The following is a 19,108-nucleotide window of genomic DNA, read 5'->3' on the forward strand; positions in this document are numbered from 1 at the left end:
GAACAATTGGATATCAAGAAAAAATTACATCAGATGCTTATCTTAAAATTCTTGGGTCTCATTTGGTTGTGTCTTAACAAGTTTAACAAATGAAAAGTAGTAAATTTCATGCAAGGAAAGAACCCCCTCACTCCACTGCATTACATTGTTAAAATGCAGTTGACAGACTGGAGGAAAATACTGTTACTTTAAAAATAAAGAATTAATGTCCAGAGCATATACATAGACAGCTCCTAAAATGAGTAAGTAAAATTCAACTCAGTAGGAAAAATTGGTAGAAAATGTAAACAGATTATGCAAATGTCCAATGGCCATGTGAAAAGATGTCCAAGCTTATTAATAATGAGGAAAATCGAGAATTAAAGTGAGTTTAGTTTTATGAGTGTCTTAGTCATCTAGTGCTGCCATAACAGAAATACAAGTGGATGGCTTTAACAAAGAGAAATGTATTTTCTCACAGTCCATTAGATTACAAGTCCAAATGCAGGGTGTTAGCTCTGGAGGAAGATTCTTTGTCATCAGTCTTACCCTGGTTGAGGAGCTTCTCAGGCGCAGGGACCCCAGGTCCAAAGGACGTGCTCTGCTCCCTGTGCTACTTTCTTGGTGATACGAGGTTCCCCAGTCTCTGCTTGCTTCTCTTTCCTTTTATCTCTTAAGAGATAAAAGGTAGTGCAGGCCACACTCCAGGGAAACTCCCTTTACCTTGGATCAGGGAGGTGACCTGAGTAAGGGTGGTGTTCCAATCCCACCCTAATCCTCTTAACATAAAATTATAATCACAAAATGGAGGACAACCACAGAATACTGGGAATCATGGCCTAACCAGGTTGATAAACACATTTTTGGGGGGATGTAATTCAACCCATGACAGTGACAATAGGTGCAAAAATATCAAAAACACCGATAATCTGCAGTGTTAATGAAGGCAGAGAGAAATAAACACTTTGCATGCTGTTGGTGGAAATATAAATTGGTAAAACTTCTCATTAGCATTGTCACTATGAAAATTGCAAATGCATATACTTTTTGACCCAGTTATTCCACTTCTAGGAATCTATCCTAAAGAAATACTTAGACATGGGCACAAAATATATAGTTTATTTCAGTATTGTTCATAGTGGGGATAAAAAAGAATCTCAGTGTTTCATTAATGGGAAAGTGGGTTAATTATGGTACATCCATACTATGAGTACTGTATACACATTAAAAAGAATATTGTAGCTCTCACATGAAAAGATCTCTTAGACATATTTAAGTATAAAAGCAAGTTGTAGAACATTATAGTATAATTCTGTTTAGGAAATAAAAAGAAACATTTCAAACAAAACTCTGTGTCTCTACGTGTACATTTGTGTGTAAATGCATAGGGAAAGTGCACAAACTACAAAACCACAGCTATTTACCATCGCCACCCCCTCTAGTACTCTCTGTAGTCTATTCCTGCTACATTTTTCCCCTTAATGCTTCGTACTCATCACCTTTTAATATACTTTGAGCTCCATAAGGACATTGTTTTGTTCACTGTTACATCCCTAGTGCCTGAAACAGTGCCTGGTGTATAGTAGGCATCCATTAGATGTTTTTGTAATGAATTTGTAGCTGACTCTGGGGAGGAGAGGTAGCATGACTTAGAGTATTTTAAGCACAGTATTTACTTTCATACCTTGCATATCTCTGGGTGTGAATTATAATAACTTAGCTTCTAAAGTTTTTTGAGAATTAAATGGAATAATATCTGAAAAGTATTTAGCACAGTGCCTAACATCATAAAACTCTCTAGCTGTAATTATTACTAACGTTGCTGCCATTACAAGTCATGTATCGTAGCAATGCGTGAACATAAGGAGTCAGTACAATGTTTTATATTTACCTCCAAAATTTATTGTACATCTTATAGTTCCCTTACAGTTCTGCCTATATCCTGTGCATTCCACTCAGATCAGAGGATATAGAGTACACTAGGATCAGGTTATCCAAGGTTTTTGGCATAAAAACTTCAGAACTACTGAGTTAAATAGAAAAGAGTCTCTAAAGACCATGACATTAGATAAATCAATCTTGGAAACAGAAGCATGCAGGGATTCCTCTTTACAATGAGTAATGTTATCTTTGATCCAGTGTTGACCCAGGTTCTCTTTGCTCGTATTTATCCTGCTGCTGCAGTGTGGACCTTGACTAATGGCTGTAGCTCTTTTCTTCCCTGTTCTTGTCCCGCCCTCTGAGGGGAAGAAGCTCTTGGATAAAGACAGTCTTATCCATAGCCCATTCTGGAACTTACAAGCACAGATTTCAGAAGAGATGTATTAGACAACCTTTCTAATCCTTTAAACAGCGTTTAGGTCCACCTTATGCTTTCTTTGGTTCTGATTATGGCTTCTAGTAAATTTTCATGTTAGGCGAAAATTTTTTATTTTGATAGAGTAAGCCTGAATTTATTATTATAAAATCATCTGAACTAAAATTGAATAATTCTTCTTTTCCAGAAATGTGTTTTTTCTACTTTATGTCTTTTCCGCTTTCTCTATTGAATTGTAAAATGCTAATTTAAAAGGGTCATAATCAAGAGACGGACTTATTTTTATTCAATTTGAAATTTTAACTCACATATTTTATTATTATGCCTTATCCACTATATTTTTTTTAATGGAAAAAAGCCTGATATGTTACAAACAGCAGAAGTATAGCTATTTGACATAGTTTTTAAAATTCTTTATATATTTTAGAAAATAATTCTAATATCTCTAGAAGTCTATAATTTATATTATCTAAATTTGTAACTTGGTTATTATCTAATATATGTGAGTTATTAATTTGTTATAGATGTCTATAAGCTAAATATGTTTGTATATATGTAATTATATTTTCCTGTTAAGATATTTTCTTTCATTTACATTTTATAAATATTGAAATAATTTCAAGTTAAAATGCAATATTTGTGTTTTAAAATAGTTCTGTCACTGGCAGATAAGTTTAGTTTATAAAAACTAAAGTAGTAACAGAGTTCTTACCACAATACACATTCCGTCTTATTGATAGATGAGTGATCTGTCAGTAAAACAGTGCTAAAGCTAATGCTGTAAAGATAAGATGAACCTTGATCATTAGGGCTTTCTTCCAGCAAGTCTGGTAAAATCTGGACTCATGCCTTGTGTGAGACTGGAGGGTAGACTATTAAAACACAAAATGAGCAATACTGAGCTGCTCTTGATTTTTAAAAGTATCTCGCCCACCTTGGTAGTGCTGTATATCTATGCGACTACAGCTTCTTATAAATATTTTAAATAACCTTTAAAATATTCTGATAGGTATTTTCAAGAAAAAAATCCGTGCCTAAGTTGTCCATAAAGCTGGAGGGCAGTTGTTTTTTATGTTTAATGGAGAACAGATGCCAAGTCACCAAAATACAGAAAGTGAATTGGAAAGAAACTTTTTTTAACATAATTAATTTTAACTAGTTTTTTGACTTGCATTGCTTGCTTTTTATTAGCAAGACAGAAATTCAAGGAAGTTAAAATACTTTGTTAAAATTGGGCTGTGTAATTTAACCTCTCATTCATAACAGTTTTTTTTGTTATTGCTAGGTGCCGTCCATATGGCTCTGACTCATAGCCACCCTTATGTACAACAGAACGAAACACTGCCTAGTCCTACATCATCCCCGTGGTCATTCCTATGCTCCAGCCCATGTTGCATCCATTGTGTCAGTCCATCTCGTTGAGGGTCTTCTTTTCCCTGACCCTCTACCAAGCATGGTGATCTTCTCCAGGGACTCCTGATAACATGTCCAAAGAATGTGAGATGAAGCCTCACCGTTCATTGCTTCTAAAGAGCATTTTGGTTGTACTTTGTCCAAGACAGATTTGTTCATTCTTCTGTGACTCTGTGATATATTCAGTATTCTTCACCAATACCATAATTCAAAGGCATCACCTCTTCTTTGGTCTTCATTATTCTTGTCTGGTTTTCACATTCGATGAGGCGATTGAAACCACCATGGCTTGGGTCAGGTGCACCTTAGTCCCTCAAAGAGACATTTTTGCTTTTTAATACTTTAAAGAGATCTTTTGCAGGAGATTTACTCAATGCAATACACCATGCTTCCATGGGTATTGATCGTGGACCCAAGTGAAATGAAATCCTTGACAACTTACAGTATTTTCTCCGTTTATATGATGCTTACTGGTACAGTTGTGAGGATTTTTGTTTTCTTTATGTTGAGGCATAATTCATACCAAAAGCTGTAGTCTTTGATTTTCATCAATAAGTGCTTCAAGTTCTTCTCACTTTCTGCAAGCAAGGTTGCGTCATCTGTATATTGCAGGTTGTTAATGAGTCTTCCTCCAACATTCCTCTTCATATAGTCCAACTGTTTGGATTATTTGCTCAGCTTGCAGATTGAATAGATAATGGTGAAAGAATACAGCCCTGGCGCACACCTTTCCTTACTTTAAACCACAAAGTGTGCCTCTTGGTCTATGTACAGATTCCTCATGAGCACAATTAAGAGTTCTGGAATTCCCATTTGTCACATGTTACCCATAATTTGTTATGATCCACACAGTCGAATGCCTTTGCATAGTCAGTAAAACACAAGTAAACATCTTTCTGGTATTCTCTGCTTTCATTCAGGATCTATCTGACATTAGCAGTGATACCTCTCATACCACATCCTTTTTTGCATCTGGCTTAAAGTTCTGGCAGTTCCCTGTCGATGTATCGCTGCAACCACCTTGTATAATCTTCAGCAAAATTTTACCTGAGTGTGATATTAACGGTAATGTTTGAAAACTTCCGCATTCTGTTGAATCACCTTTCTTTGGAATAGGTACATAATGGACCTCTTCCAGTTGATTGGCCAGGTAGCTCTCATCCAAATTTCATGGCATAGATGAATGAGCACTTCTGGTGCTACATCTGTTTGTTGAAACATCTCAACTGGTATTCCATCAATTCCTGGAGGCTTGTGGCTTCAATGCAGCATGGACTTCTTCCTTCATTACCATTGGTTCTTGGTCATATGCTGCCTACTGAAATGGTTGAACATGGACCAACTGTTTTTGGTACAGTGACTTTGTGTATTCCTTCCATCTTCTTTTGATACCTGCTGTGTTGGTTAATAATTTTCCCATAGAGTCCTTCAGTATTGCAACTCAAGGCTTGAATGTTTTCTTCAGTTCTTCCATTTTGGTTTTCTAACTACAGTTTTTGCACATTTCATTATGATACTTTGAAATCTCTAGACATGCTTTGAAATCTTCTGTTCAGCTCTTCATCATTTTTTTCAGTTTAGTTACTTGACGTTCAAGAGCAAGTTTCATAGTTTCTTCTGACATCCATTTTGATCTTTTCCATCTTTTTAATGACCTCTTGCTTTCTGTATATAATGTCATTGATGTCATTCCACATCTCTTCTGGTCTTCGATCATTAGTGTTCAATATGTCAAATCTGTTCTTGAGATGGTATCTAAATTCAGGTGGGTTGTATTCAAGGTCGTACTTTGGCTCTCATGTACTTGTTATAATTTTCTTCAACTTAAATTATATTTTCATATGAGCAGTTGTTGGCCTGTCCTGTAATCGGTCCCTTTGCCTTGTTCTGACTATTGATACTAAGCTTTTCTATCGTCCCTTTCCACAGACATAGTCAATTTGATTCTTGCATGTTCCAGATGGCAAGGTCCACATGTATAGTCCCTGTTTATGTTGTTGAAAAAAGATATTTGCAGTGAAGAAGTCCCTGGTCTTGTAAAATTATATCATCTGATCTCTGGCATCGTTTCCATCACCAAGGCCATATTTTCCAACTGTCCTTCTTCTTTGTTTCCTACTTTCACATTCTAGTTGCCATCTTGATTGCATATTTAATCGGTTTCAGACTGTAGAAGTTGGTAAAAATCTTCAATTTCTTCATCTTTGGCGTTGGTGTGTAAATTTAAATAATCGTCATATTAACTGGTCTTCCTTGTGGGCGTATGGATAATATCCTATCACTGACAGCATTTTACTTCAGGATAGATCTTGAAATGTTCTTCTCGACAATGAATGCAATGCCATTCCTCTTCAATTTGTCATTGCCAGCATAGTAGACTGTACGATTGTCTGGTTTAAAATGACCAGTACCAGTCCATCTCAGTTCACTAATGCCTAGGATATCCTAATGCCTAGTATATTGACATTTATGTGTTCCATTTCATTTTCCATGTTTTCCAGTTTTGTCAGATTCATACTTTGTGCATTCCACATTCTGGTTGTTAATAGATGTTTGCAGCTGTTTCTTCTCATTTTGAGTCATGCCACATCAGCAAATGAAGTTTCTAAAAGCTTGACTCTGTCCATGTCATTAAGGCCAATTTTACTTTGAGAAGTTAGCTCTTACCCAGTCATATTTTGAGTGCCTTCCAACCAGAGGCTCATCTTCTGTCACTATAGCAGACAATGTTCCACTGTTATTCATAAGGTTTTCACTGGCTAATTTTTTCAAAGTAGACTGCCAGGTCCTTTTTTCTAGCCTGTCTTATTCTGGAAGTTCAGCTGAAACCTGTCCACCATGGGTGACCCTGCTGGTATTTGAAATACTGATGGCAGAGTTTCTGGCATCACAGCAGCACACAAGCCACCACAAAATAACAAAATGAGAGACTAGTTACTTTTAACTAGTTTATTGATTTGTATCGCTTGCTTTTTAACAGGGCAACAATTCAAGGAAATTAAAATACTTTGTGTTAAAATTGGAGTATGTAATTTGACCTTGTAATTCATAACAGTAAGGATACAGATATTCATGTTGTTTAATAATAATAATTCAACATATATTTGAAGTCTTATTTTTACATGCTGTACTTGTTACTGTATGTAGAGACATGAATATATTATCTTTAAGTCTGAAATATAATTAATATTTAATTATAAAGGAACTTCATTTATTTTAAGATGTAGGGAATGATTTAAGATATAAGCAGTTTTTTCATACTCATTCAGTAAAGTTATTGAGCTCCTAATGTATGCCTGTCCCTGGACTAGATGCTTTAAGATACATTGTTTCTATAGTCTTCTTGAAAATTCTGAAAATATTCATTTGTACCATAATTTATTATCATAATACCTGATATTGCTACCGACTTTGAAGCCCTTACCTAAATGCTGTCAAAGTTTTCATTTTATGCTTTATATCTCCAGCATACTTAAAAGCAACTAAGCAGACTCATTCTGTTTGTAAGCACAGGTTTCTAGAATCAAAATATATTGTCTGTTCATGATATTCTGTGCCCCAGCCTTCTAATCCGTTCTGATAATCCTCATAGAAATATCCAAAGAAAGTGTTTATTTCGGCGGGGGGGGAAGGGGGGTCAGTTTCTTCTTTCATCTTTGTAAGTGTATATTCAAGAATATTCAGATCTTAAATGAACTGTCTTTAGAGTGATTTTTTGACCCAAATTATTTAGTTGAACTCTGCATGTGATAACCATATGTATAATTAGAAAACTTGGTGAGGAAAAATTTTGGAGAAATAATCTGCAAAAGTTGTTTACATGTTTAATTTTGTATTTTAATCTTTTGAAATTGAAATCTTAGTACTAAGCCTTAGGGTCTTTTAATCTGGATGACACAAAAATGTAGAATGTTTTTAAGTTAAAAACAAACAAAGTAAAATGGCTTACGTAATTTTTTTGCATAAAGTTTGTTATTCATTTTATTTTGTTATTGAGTAATATTTCTATTTTAGTTCAAATGAGGGTTGAACAGTTTAGTCTGTGTGTATTGTCCCATGAAGAGAAATGTGCAGTGTTTCTGACATAAACACCAAAGCTACTGTCCTTGTTTCACAGAGAATGTTTTTTTTTGCAATTAATTTTCTGAAGTATAAAAGCTTTTAGCTTATTGCTTAGTTTATTGGAAAGATTTAAAGGAAAATCCTACTTATACAAATTACCATGTACTGGCATGTCTGTGGTTTACGTTAGTGATAACAAAAAATTGAAAAGCGTGAAGAAATTATCTGAATACAGCTAGGAGTGAAAAAAAAACCTTCATAATGTTTTAACAAAACCTAAAATATTTTCTTAAATCTTGAATGTAAACATTTGCCTGACCTCACAGAAAACTTCCCCGTGTTCTTATTAATATCTTAATTATCCTTTCATTCTAGGGGACGTTCGTCTAACACCAGAGGACTTTGCTAGAGCTCAGAAATACTGCAAATACGCTGGCAGTGCTTTGCAGTATGAAGATGTAAGCACTGCTGTGCAGAATCTACAGAAGGCTCTCAAGTTACTGACTACAGGCCGAGAGTGAAGAATGAAGTCTTTGTACAACAGATTCGTGTATTTGGGGCCTAAAGAACTAACAGTCCATTGCTCTGTCTCCAGCCTATCAGGAGCACAATTTTAAGGAAGAATTCCGTTCCACTGAATATGACAATGAAATCTGTGTCTGTGTGTCAGATTCCTGTCGAAGTATTAATCAGCAGCCTCAGCCAGTTTTCATTGTCCATTTAGTGGATCCAGTAATATCTGGGCATATAGGGCTGATGTTAGTAAGACCCTAAAAACACCCATTGAACCCTTCTTCAAAAAATGAAAACACACGTCTGAAAAATGTATATTGGGAATAAGTTTTGTACCTTAATTTACATACAATAAGGGAGTTTGCTTTTTTTTCTTTCTTATAGTCTATAATGTTTGAATAAACAGTCCATTCTTGCTTTGCTATAGAATTCTAAATTTTAATTTTAATAATTATTGCCAGAATATTCTAGATTAGGGGTCATGTTTCTGTTTTTCTGAGAATATCTGAAACAGATACGAATGTCCTAAACTGTTAAATGAATCTGTAAGAAATTATGTTCAAAACTCAATTTATATTCATGTTAAATATAACTGCGTTGAAAGTTAAAACTATCATGGAAGGAAGTAAAACAGTAAAGAGGTAGAATCACCACCTTAGGCTTAAGAATAATGCTGGTTTCCCAACTGCTTTGCCTTATACATCGAAGCTTAAGGCGAATTGGTATTTGCTTCATAGGTGGCTTGACTGCATGTTTTAGAGAATGGGAAAAGAAGACATTTGTAGTAATGCCCAGACACTTGGTGCTTTAAGTTAAGGTTCTCCTCTGCTGCTAATGGATTCGATAGAGTGTATACTTACCGAATGATCAGAAGATTGTAAGAATTTAGGTTCTCAGTTGTTAACTTGATAAGTTTCGTGGAGATTATGGACTTACTGTGTCATCCGCATTTGTGCTGTGTAAAAAATAAATATAAGAATTCGTTTAACTAGTTCAATTTACTACAGAGCTAGACGTCTGTTTTGACACATATACTAAAATTGTCTTTTTTTTTTAAGTTACAGGAATATGGATGTTTCTGTAATAAGAGATAAACAACTAAAAAGAAAAAAAAGATGGCAGATTTCCCTAAAATTGACCTGGTCCCTTTTATTCATTCCACTAAGACTATAGAATTCCTTTAACACAGAGGGCAATAAATTATGGCCCACGGGCTAGCCACCTGTTAATGTAAGTAAAGTTTTACAGGAACACACCACACCCATTGATTTATGTTTGTCTGTGGCCGATTTCAACAACAACAGAGTTCTATGGCCCCCAAATCTAAAGTATTTACTATCTGGCCCTTGAGGGAAAAGTTTGTTGACTCGTGTTCTAACAACATGTTTAAAAGAAAATGAATCATTAACTTACAATCATTTGTGTTTGTGTTTTCAAATATTCTTTGCAGAAATGTAATGCTCTTTTACAGCATTTAATAGAATGTGTGTTCAGACAGAATAAGCTATTGTAAATTATTGCAAAAAAAAAGCCCCCTCCCCCGCAAAGACATGCTTCCTGAAAAACATTTTCATATCTACACAGCTAAATTCTTACAACATATGTAAGATTCAACATTCGCATCTAGAAATCCAGTACTCTGGTAGAGTTCTCTAGAACCTTACTGTAGAAAAAATGGCTAGGGTGATCTTTAGTGTTACAAGGTAAATACAGTTCAGCAAATTTTAATGCAAACCTTAATATTTCTGGACACCAAAAAGGTAAACCTACCACCTCCTTTTTCACAGACTCCTAGTTGAGAAAGGACACAGGGAAGAAGATAATGTGGCAACCAAGGAATCCACTGATGAAGTTGGCTACATGCTGTAACAGAGAGCCTTCCCGATAAAATGGAAGTGACACCACCAGCCACCTCAGAGTTTCTTATGAAAACCGATGAGATAATACACATGACATGCTTAGTACATGTTAGTTGTTAGTAGTAATGTTATGGGCTCAAGCGTAACAATTGTGAGCATGGCGCAGGACTGGGCAGTTTTTCGTTCTGTGGTACGTAGGGTCACTGTGAGTTGGAACTGACTCGACGGCACCTAACAACACAACAGCAGTGTTACAGTGAGGAGCCCTGGTGGCTGACGCAGTGATTAAGCGCGAAAGGTCAGCGTTTCAAACCCCCTAACCGCTTCATGGGAGAAAGTCATGGCAGTCTGCTTTTGTAAAGATTACAGCGTTGGAAATCCTATGAGGCATTCTACTCTGTCCTATAGGATCACTGTGAGTCAGAATCAACTCAGTTGTAATGGGTTTGGTTTTCAGTGTTACAGTAATAATTATTTCCCAAGTATCAGGAAATTGCAGTTGTCTGTTGAACAGTTCTTAAAAACACTTTCTCTCATGAGGAGAGTGAGTTATATGATGTTTTGTAACTTGGTATTTCTTCGTATAAAATCTATCAAGATAAATTCAAAAGACAGTCTGATATAACACTGGGATAAGCAACTTTCATTTATTCATTCAACATATTTTTATTGAATAGCTATTATGTGCCTGGCATTGTTCTTTGCATAGGATACAGCAGAAAATAAGAAAAAAATCTCTGCCTTACAGAGTTTACATTCTAATGGAGGAAAACAGATAAACTTAATAAAAAGCATATATTTTATTCTATCAGTGGTTAAGGGATATTATTAGAAATGCAAATCCCAAACCCTACCCTAGTCCTGTCCAATCAGAAAGTCTGAGAGTGGGGCCCAGCATTCTGTGTTTTAACAAACTCTACAGGTGGTTGTGATGGTCCCTAAGCTTGAAGTGGTTTAACTTCACCCAAATCGGAAGGATTGGGAGTCTGGGAGGAGAGGTTCCCCTGAAGAAGTGGGCTTCAGGGTGTGGTCCCTAGACCATCAGCATCAGCATCACCTGGAAGTTGTTAGAAAGTTCTGGGGACCACACTTTGGGAACTGCTGTATTGAATAATGATAAACACTATGGAGAAAACCAGACTAGGAGATAGGGAACGCTCGGGTGTGTGTAGGTGTGTGCATATTTAAGTGAAACAGGATAGGCCTTACAGAGGCAACATTTTAGCCAAGACTTGAAGGAGGGAGGGAGCAAGTAGCCACGCAGGTATTTGACCAAAGTGCACCACTGGCAGAGGGTGGTAAACAGAGGTCAGAGGGAAAGTGGGAGGGGTACTGGGGAGAGGACTGGAAGCCTTGGAGCCTTATAAGCTTTTTGCAAATGACTTTTACTGGGTAAAATGGGGAGTTGCTGAAGGATTTTGGGCAGAAGAGTGCCCTGATATGAGGTTCCCCATGTCTCCCTGCTCACTTCTATCTTTTATATCTCAAAAGAGATTGGCTTAAAACACTAATCTTATAGGTCCCATCAATATGACTGCTACAAATCCATCTTATTACATCATAGTGATAGGATTTACAACACATAGGAAAATCACATCAGATGACAAAATGGTAGACAGTCATGCAATACTGAGAATCATGACCTAGCCAAGTTGACGGATATTTTGGGGGAACACAATGCAATCCATGACAATCAGCATGAAAGAAAACAATGTAGGAAATTCAGGGAATTCGAGTAATTTCATATTGCTATGGCAGGTGGCCTGTAGAGAGTGAGAACTGTATATGTGAAACTGCATAGGTGGGGAGGCCAGGGCGTGAAGGCACATTTCCACCCTGAAATTGATGGAAAGTGGAAGAATTTCAATCCTGAATTTCTTCCCAAGACTATGGCTCCATTTTCACTGTAAGAAACCATCTATGTATCTGGAGGAAGAATATGATCCCCTCAAATATGCTCTTAACCCTATTGGTTGCCTAGATTATTGGTAACGCATGGGCTTGTTTTTGTCTCTTGACCCCTCAGCTTTCTCACTAACCTAAGCATTGTGGCCTGCCTATGTTATTTCTTTGTGATATAAGGGACATTCAGAGTCCTTTGATAAAGAAGAAGAGCTTTTGGATATGGCCATTGTACATTTTTATAACATTTTGGTTATATATAACAGAAAATATATATAACACTTTGTGTATAAAACACTTTATACAATTATATAACACTTTGTGTATAAAACCAATAATACCCTTCTAGCATCAGTAACTCAGAAAAGTTACTATTTCCCTCTTCACCTTATAAATCACGTAATTTAAACGTTATTTATTTATTTGCATATACTTTTCCCATTAGACCCTGAGGCCCTTGGTTAACATGCTCCTTGGTGGTAAGAGCACTTGGTACCTCTTTATATAACCCCTAGTACTTCAAATGATGCCTGTGCACACTCAGCATCCCTAATTTGTGAAATTAAGAAATGAATGGGTCAAAGAGGAAAGAATTACACAGAACTCATCAAATAAAGGTTACTTATGTTGACAAAACTCTGTTCTCTGATATAGTATGAGATAAACTTATAATTTTGTCAAGAAATTTTCAAGTGTAGAAATAATTGTTAATCAGTTGTTATCCAATAAAACCACATTCCAAAATATCAGAATATCAAATAGAGCCCATGCCAGCACAGCAATCTTGATTCCTAACTTAAATGTGTGGTTCTTTATTGAAATCATGAACGGTAACAGTAAATCAGAACATTCTTACAACATACACTTGCTAACATCCTAGCCACCACATAATGCATCTTCTCTGCTGGCAGTTTACATGTTCTTGATCCACCCATACCCTGGAAGAGATTAATATCTTCAAGCCCACTGGAGTTACTTTTTAAAACCTCTGTGTGTATGTATGCATGTGTATAAAATGGAAATATTCAGACCAGGTTGAAGACTGAAAGCAGTTATGGTGTTTGAGGAAACTGTAGCTGAAAGATTATTTTTACAGGTGAATGGACAAAGGGAGATTTAAAATTACAGAAGCTGCTCCTGAGGCCTGTATTTTGGGGGAAAGTCAGACTCAATGTGGATTTCTCCCTCCCCCCCCCCCCGCCCGCTATGTATACGCTCTTCTTTCCTTTGCTCCAAAGAAAAGCAACTGAAGAAAAGTGTGAAGAGTACAAAACCCCGAGACAAAGAGTGTTCTCTTCTCAGTCAGGAAATAGGATCTGGTTCCCTCACTGCCACAGCCTGTTTTGTCCATCAACTAAAGAAAATGTGCCCTCCATGAGCCTCCTTCATCCTTAGTTCTCCTGCAGGTATGAGCAGGTATGGCTAGATACGGAAGGTTCTTTGAGGACCTAAGATTCTTCAACCCTATGAATAATCCTTAGACTTGTGCAGGCAACGTTTGGGGTTAGGTTTTTGGTCTTTGAATCATTCAACATTTGAACCAGACACATTGTACTATGTTTTCAAAACTTAAATCCTGACATCCTTCCTATTTAATGAGTAAATATCCCCTGAACATCTTACGTTAATATGCCAAAAATTTAGTAAATAAATCCCTTTGAACAAAGTAGAAACAGGATTAAGACAGCAAAATAATTGCTGTTCCTTGGAGCAGGGAGGTTTTGTTTGTTTATTTTTGTTTTCCCTGCCAATGTGAAGATTACTAGTAAACAAAAATCTGACAAGACTTCAGAGCAAAGACTATCACCAGGAATAAAGAGAGTCATTTCATAATGATAAAGTTGTCAGTTTATCAAGGGAACAAAGTAATCCTCAAGGTTCAGGCAATTCATTCCTGTTCTAATCCCTGCTAAGAATCTGCATTTCTAACAAGTTTAAAGGCCTCTTTAAAGTGTTGAAAACTAACAATGTCACCTTGAAAACTAAGGTTCACCTGGCCCAAGCTATGGTGTGTTCAATCGTCTCCTACACAGGTGAAAGCTGGATGATGAATAAGGAAGACCAAAGAAGAATTGACACCTTTGAATTGTGGTGTTGGCAAAGAATATTGACTATACCATGAACTGCCAAAAGAATGAACAAATCTGTTTTGGAATATGTACAACCAGAATTGTCCTTAGAAGCAAGGATGGCTTTGGACATGCTATCAGGAGGGATAAGGCCATCATGCTTGGTCAAGGACAGGGTCATCAAAAAAGAGGAAGACCCTCAACAAGATGGGTTGACACAGTGGCTGCAACAATGGGTTGAAGCATAACAACTACTGTGAGGATGGCACAGGACTGGGCAGTGTTTCATTCTGTTGTACATAGGGTCGCTATGAGTCAGAACCAATTCGAGGGCACCCAACAACAACATGGAAACCCTGGTGGCATAATGGCTAAGTGCTATGGCTGTGAACCAAAGGGTCGGCAGTTCCAATCTAACAGGCGCTCCTTGGAAACTCTATAGGGTGGTTCTACTCTGTCCTATAGGGTCGCTATGAGTCGGAATCGACGGCACTGGGAACAACATGTTAGTTGGCCCTTGACCCATGGGGACCCTGTGCCCAATGGAACAAAAAACTGCCTGATCCTGCACCGTCTGCATGATCAATTGCAAATTGGACTGTTTTTATCCACAGGGTTGTCACTAGCTGATTTTCGGAAGTAGATCACCAGGCCCTTCTTCCTAGTCTGAAAGATTTGCTGAACTTGTTCAGCATCATAGAGACACAAAAGCCTCCACTGACAGATGACTGGTGATTGTGCGTGAGGTGCATTAGCTGGGAATCAAACCTAGGTCTCCCATATGGAGGTAAGAATTCTACCACCGATAACTAGTATACTAGACCCTTAAAGTTGGCCCTTATGACTCTGAATAAAACCAGTCCATCCTCTTAATATTCATTGGGTTTCTTTTTTGAGGGGAGACTCTGTAGGATGGTGTGAGAGTGATGCTTACTGACCCTGTGTTTCTTGTAATTAAAGACTTTATTTCTACATTACAAAGACTATAAACAACATGTCTGCCTTTTTGGTGCTGAATTTGAAAGAGAAACACATGGGTATGTTTAATTATTTACAAGTGAGTATCTATACTAAGACACTTAACTGTTCTTTTTTTTTTCAGTACCCTCTTGAAGTAATGTTTATCAACATTCCCTGATATTCAAGTATAAGTATTTCCAAAAGTCTGCCAACCAAGCAGCTTGGAAACAATTTGTCCCAAGTTACTCTCACACAAGTTCTCAAACTAGTTCATTATTTGTTGGTGTAATTTATGAGAAAAATCCCAGGATTGCTGGTAAAATGACAAAGAATCCTGTTAGTATGTATATGCATATGGATGCTTTTTGTTTGTTTTGAAATCATGTGCAATGAAAAGTAAAGCAAATCTGAAAATAATTTATTTTATATTATAGTCTCCTCATCTGTTAAGGTTGGAATGTTTTCTTTGTTCCTGCCCTGCTCGGTAGTTATTTTCTCCCCAAATTGGACTGCAAAAGAAGGTCAGAGTATTTCTAATGAATGCTCATCGAGCTGATGAGTGGAGACAGGAGGTATTCAATCCAGCTCAGATCAACACGCATTGGTTGAGAAGTTACTAAATGCAACCTGAGGGCGTGAAGTTGCATTAGTAGTGCCTGTCATTCAGGAGCTTCAAATCTATTTAAAAAATATAAATGGGAAGCTGATATGTACAGATTAGCATAAATGGGGGCATAGTTTTGTGACAAAAAGAAAACACAGATAAATTGCTATTGAAAACTTAAGATTTTTCTCCAAATTGGGGGCTCTGGAGCAGGACATTTCACCAGGAAGGTGGCATCTGAGCTTCTCCTTATAGAATGAGCTGAATTCCACTGAGAAAGTGAAGTGGGTATTTAAGATGAAAGTGTAAGGGGGAGAAAAAGAAATGGGGTGGTGACATTCCTCAATAGGATGGTCCCTGCAGGGGTCCCTGACTTGGCAGTTAAACGTTAAGCCATCAAAGCGTTCCAGCCCATAGAAAGTCAACAAAAGGGAAGGTGGCTCCATGAGAAAGATGTGAGGGAGAGGTAAAAGAAAAGGGAATAAAGCTCTAAGAAAACCGTATGGGGCTCTCAGACTCTCCCTCTAAGTAGCTGGCTTGACACTCCCTGGTCAAGTGTGCTTTTGCTACTAACCCTCTGTTAGCTAATAAAACCCCTTGCTTGCTTGGCACTCTGTCTCAGTGTTTGAATTCTTTCCTACACCGAAGACAAGAACCGAGGCTATTCTCCGGTAACAAAAGGGAAGCCTAAGAGAAAAAATATAGTTGTGGAGAGTGCATGATAACTTTTTTTCAATTATAGCGAAATAGCCATGCTAGTCATAAGGAGAAACTGCACAACAGGACAGGTGCAGTGACATCTTCCTAGTGGCAGGCAGCAATCTCTTAAAGATGGAATAGATACATTCAAGTCTACATCCCTTCCTCTATTTTCCCTCTTCCTGAAGTTGAATGCGTATCTACCTGTAGATCTGAACTTTGAATAAACTCCAGTCCTCTTTACGATCTTCACGGTCCCTGCCCTAATCTAACCTTAATGCCTTACATTGCTCAGATACCTAAAGATCAAAGTGAGGAATGGGCTCACTAAGGGGCTGTGGACAGACAGAGCTGGTCAGGGCTAGGAGGAGAGTGAGGTGGAGGGGTAGAATGTCCTACCCAGAGTTTTAAAAGACAAAAATAGAGTGCAACTCAATCTCAACAATCTCCAGAAAATACCACTAAATTTTTTCTTGAAGAATCACTGACAGTTATTGTTGCCGTGACCTTCTTTCCAGCAGGTACTTAGGATAAGTCATCAGGATGCTATAGTTTCTGTAAGAAAATTTTTACAAGAGGTTCACCTCATGCTTTCCTAAAAAGTTTCCCAGGACCTCACAAACTAATCCTTCTTTCATGTGGGTGTGAAAGGATTTGAATAGGATTGGAGGTAGCAAATCACTTCCAATGAGTATTTTACAAGAAGGAATGTAATTTATTAGGGGTGTGTTGATATAGTCACAATTTACCTTCTCAAGGAAGTCTTCAATTTAAATTCTTAAACTACTTTGGGAAGCAGAATAATCCTGGAAACTTCAATTCTGTCCTAATGAAGTGTTAAAAGCTTTAGTAATGTTGATGAAGGTAAAGTACTCCTTGATTCAGGAACTCCTAAAACTGTAAGGGACCCTAGAGATGATCTAATACAATCCCTCTGTTTTATAATGGATAGAATTGAGCCTTCGGAAAGAGGGTTACTTGATCAGGGTCACGAAGCTGGTTAAGGGAAGAGAAAAAAAAAACTCCAGCTCCCAGACCAAAGATCTTTCCACATAATATGTCTTATTCTGGAACTTAGTTCCAAAATACTCTCAACTAACCACATTCTTGAAATGTGCCATTTTCACCAAAATATATGTAAGTACACTAAAAAAAATAAAACCACTGCAGTTGAGTGCAACCCTAAAAAAAAACCCAGTGCCATCGACAGCAACCCTAGGGATCATTAATTGGTTAATTGGTAAATCATTTCATAAATATTCACTCATGCTTATCCTAAATTGCCCTCCAAACTCCACTAAAGAACAATGATTTCTATCACCTCAAGGGTCTGTGCCCTGGAGCACTCAAGCCAATGAAACGTACCCCAGGTCAGAAAGAGTGAGAAAGTTTGCTTAGGAGGTGTCCACCAACAAAAACCCAACAGCAAAACGAAGACTGTCTCTAAAAAAAAGTCTGTATGGAGTCCCAAAAGGCAATTTTACATTAGAGCTTATCTAGGATTTTTACCAGGGTTAGAAGTGTCTTTGTAGCCTGCAGATGGCATGGCTGGAGGAGTTATTCATTGTAAGATAATGACTAGAGCCTCTTTATCAGACTACAGAGATACATGCCAGACATCTCCTTGTCAAGCTAAAGATATACACATCAGACCCCTGGTATTTAATCTCCTTGTGGGGGATTGTAAATCACAGGTGGTCAGATGGAACAAAACGACGTTATTAGCATCAGATCAAAAACAAAGAATAAAGCTATTTGCATCAGATGGAAACAAAGTCATTAACAAAGGTATGTGGAAAAGAGAAGGCAGGCAGAGGAAGGAGAAAAACTTAGAAGTTCACCGTGGTGTTAGTTAGGTCAAGCTCTCAGTTGCCCGTTTTGAAAAGGAGAAAACATGCTGGGGAGTATTAGGGTCACAACTTCTACTTACATGGCTTCCAATCTAGTCAGGACAGCAAGATACAAATGTAAAGATTACTAGCATCCCAAGGCAATGTTTGATAAAGTGCCAAATTAATGACAGAGAAAAGAGTGAGGTTTAGGCTGTTGGTGTGTGTGGAAAAAACATCCGATCAGAGACGGGAGGGAGTCCCAAATGAGCCAGAAATGTCTAAGGAGACTTTGTGGAAAAAGACCTTGAAGATAATTGGGTTTTTCCGGTATCATTGAAACTCTCCTGTACCTGCTATCTTCTTTGAGGCTTGCTGTCCAGGATAATTTGTGTGAGTGGTATAAAAGGGTCTGTACTCTTGTCACTGCCAGGATACACTGACATCAGTTTTTCATTTCTTGATATCTCCATAGAGAAGGGGTTCTTAACTTCAAAGGGGTCTGTGATCTTCAATGGAGAAAAATATACATCTTTATTTTTATTAGCCTCTAGCTGAAATTTAATGTTTCTTTTAGTTACATATATAAACAACAAATTAAAATTTCTGTGATCCTGTCATCCATAGCAACTACAGATATTTCATACTTCATTACAGTTGCTGCAGTTATTACTGATATATTGAAAAATCATTTATGCTCATTACTGTTTGAATATGGACATTATTAGACCTGCTGCTCTAGATCTTGTTATTTAATGTGTTAGTGAAGACATGTATTACTATAACTCAAATTTGTTTTCTTAATATATTTTTATTACTGATTTCCAGTTATTTTATTTATAATCCTATGAGCAGAATAATGCCCCCAAGGATATCTACACCCTAATCCTCCAGAATCTGTG

At 37.2% G+C, this 19,108-nt stretch overlaps 1 protein-coding gene across 2 annotated transcripts in view; it reads left to right on the forward strand.

Moving 5' to 3' along the window:
- Positions 1 to 9,272, forward strand: part of VTA1 (vesicle trafficking 1) — an 85,975-nt gene extending 76,703 nt beyond the window's left edge. For both annotated transcript variants that reach the window (XM_003403963.4, XM_023553315.2), the window contains exon 8: positions 8,147 to 9,272. In XM_003403963.4, coding sequence (XP_003404011.1) covers positions 8,147 to 8,292 — 146 coding nt within the window. In that variant the 3' untranslated portion in view covers positions 8,293 to 9,272. The remainder of the gene's footprint in view (positions 1 to 8,146) is intronic.
- Positions 9,273 to 19,108: the final 9,836 nt, after the last annotated feature.

This window comes from Loxodonta africana, chromosome 1 (genome assembly GCF_030014295.1).
Source record: "Loxodonta africana isolate mLoxAfr1 chromosome 1, mLoxAfr1.hap2, whole genome shotgun sequence".
In the NCBI taxonomy this organism is placed as follows: domain Eukaryota; kingdom Metazoa; phylum Chordata; class Mammalia; order Proboscidea; family Elephantidae; genus Loxodonta; species Loxodonta africana.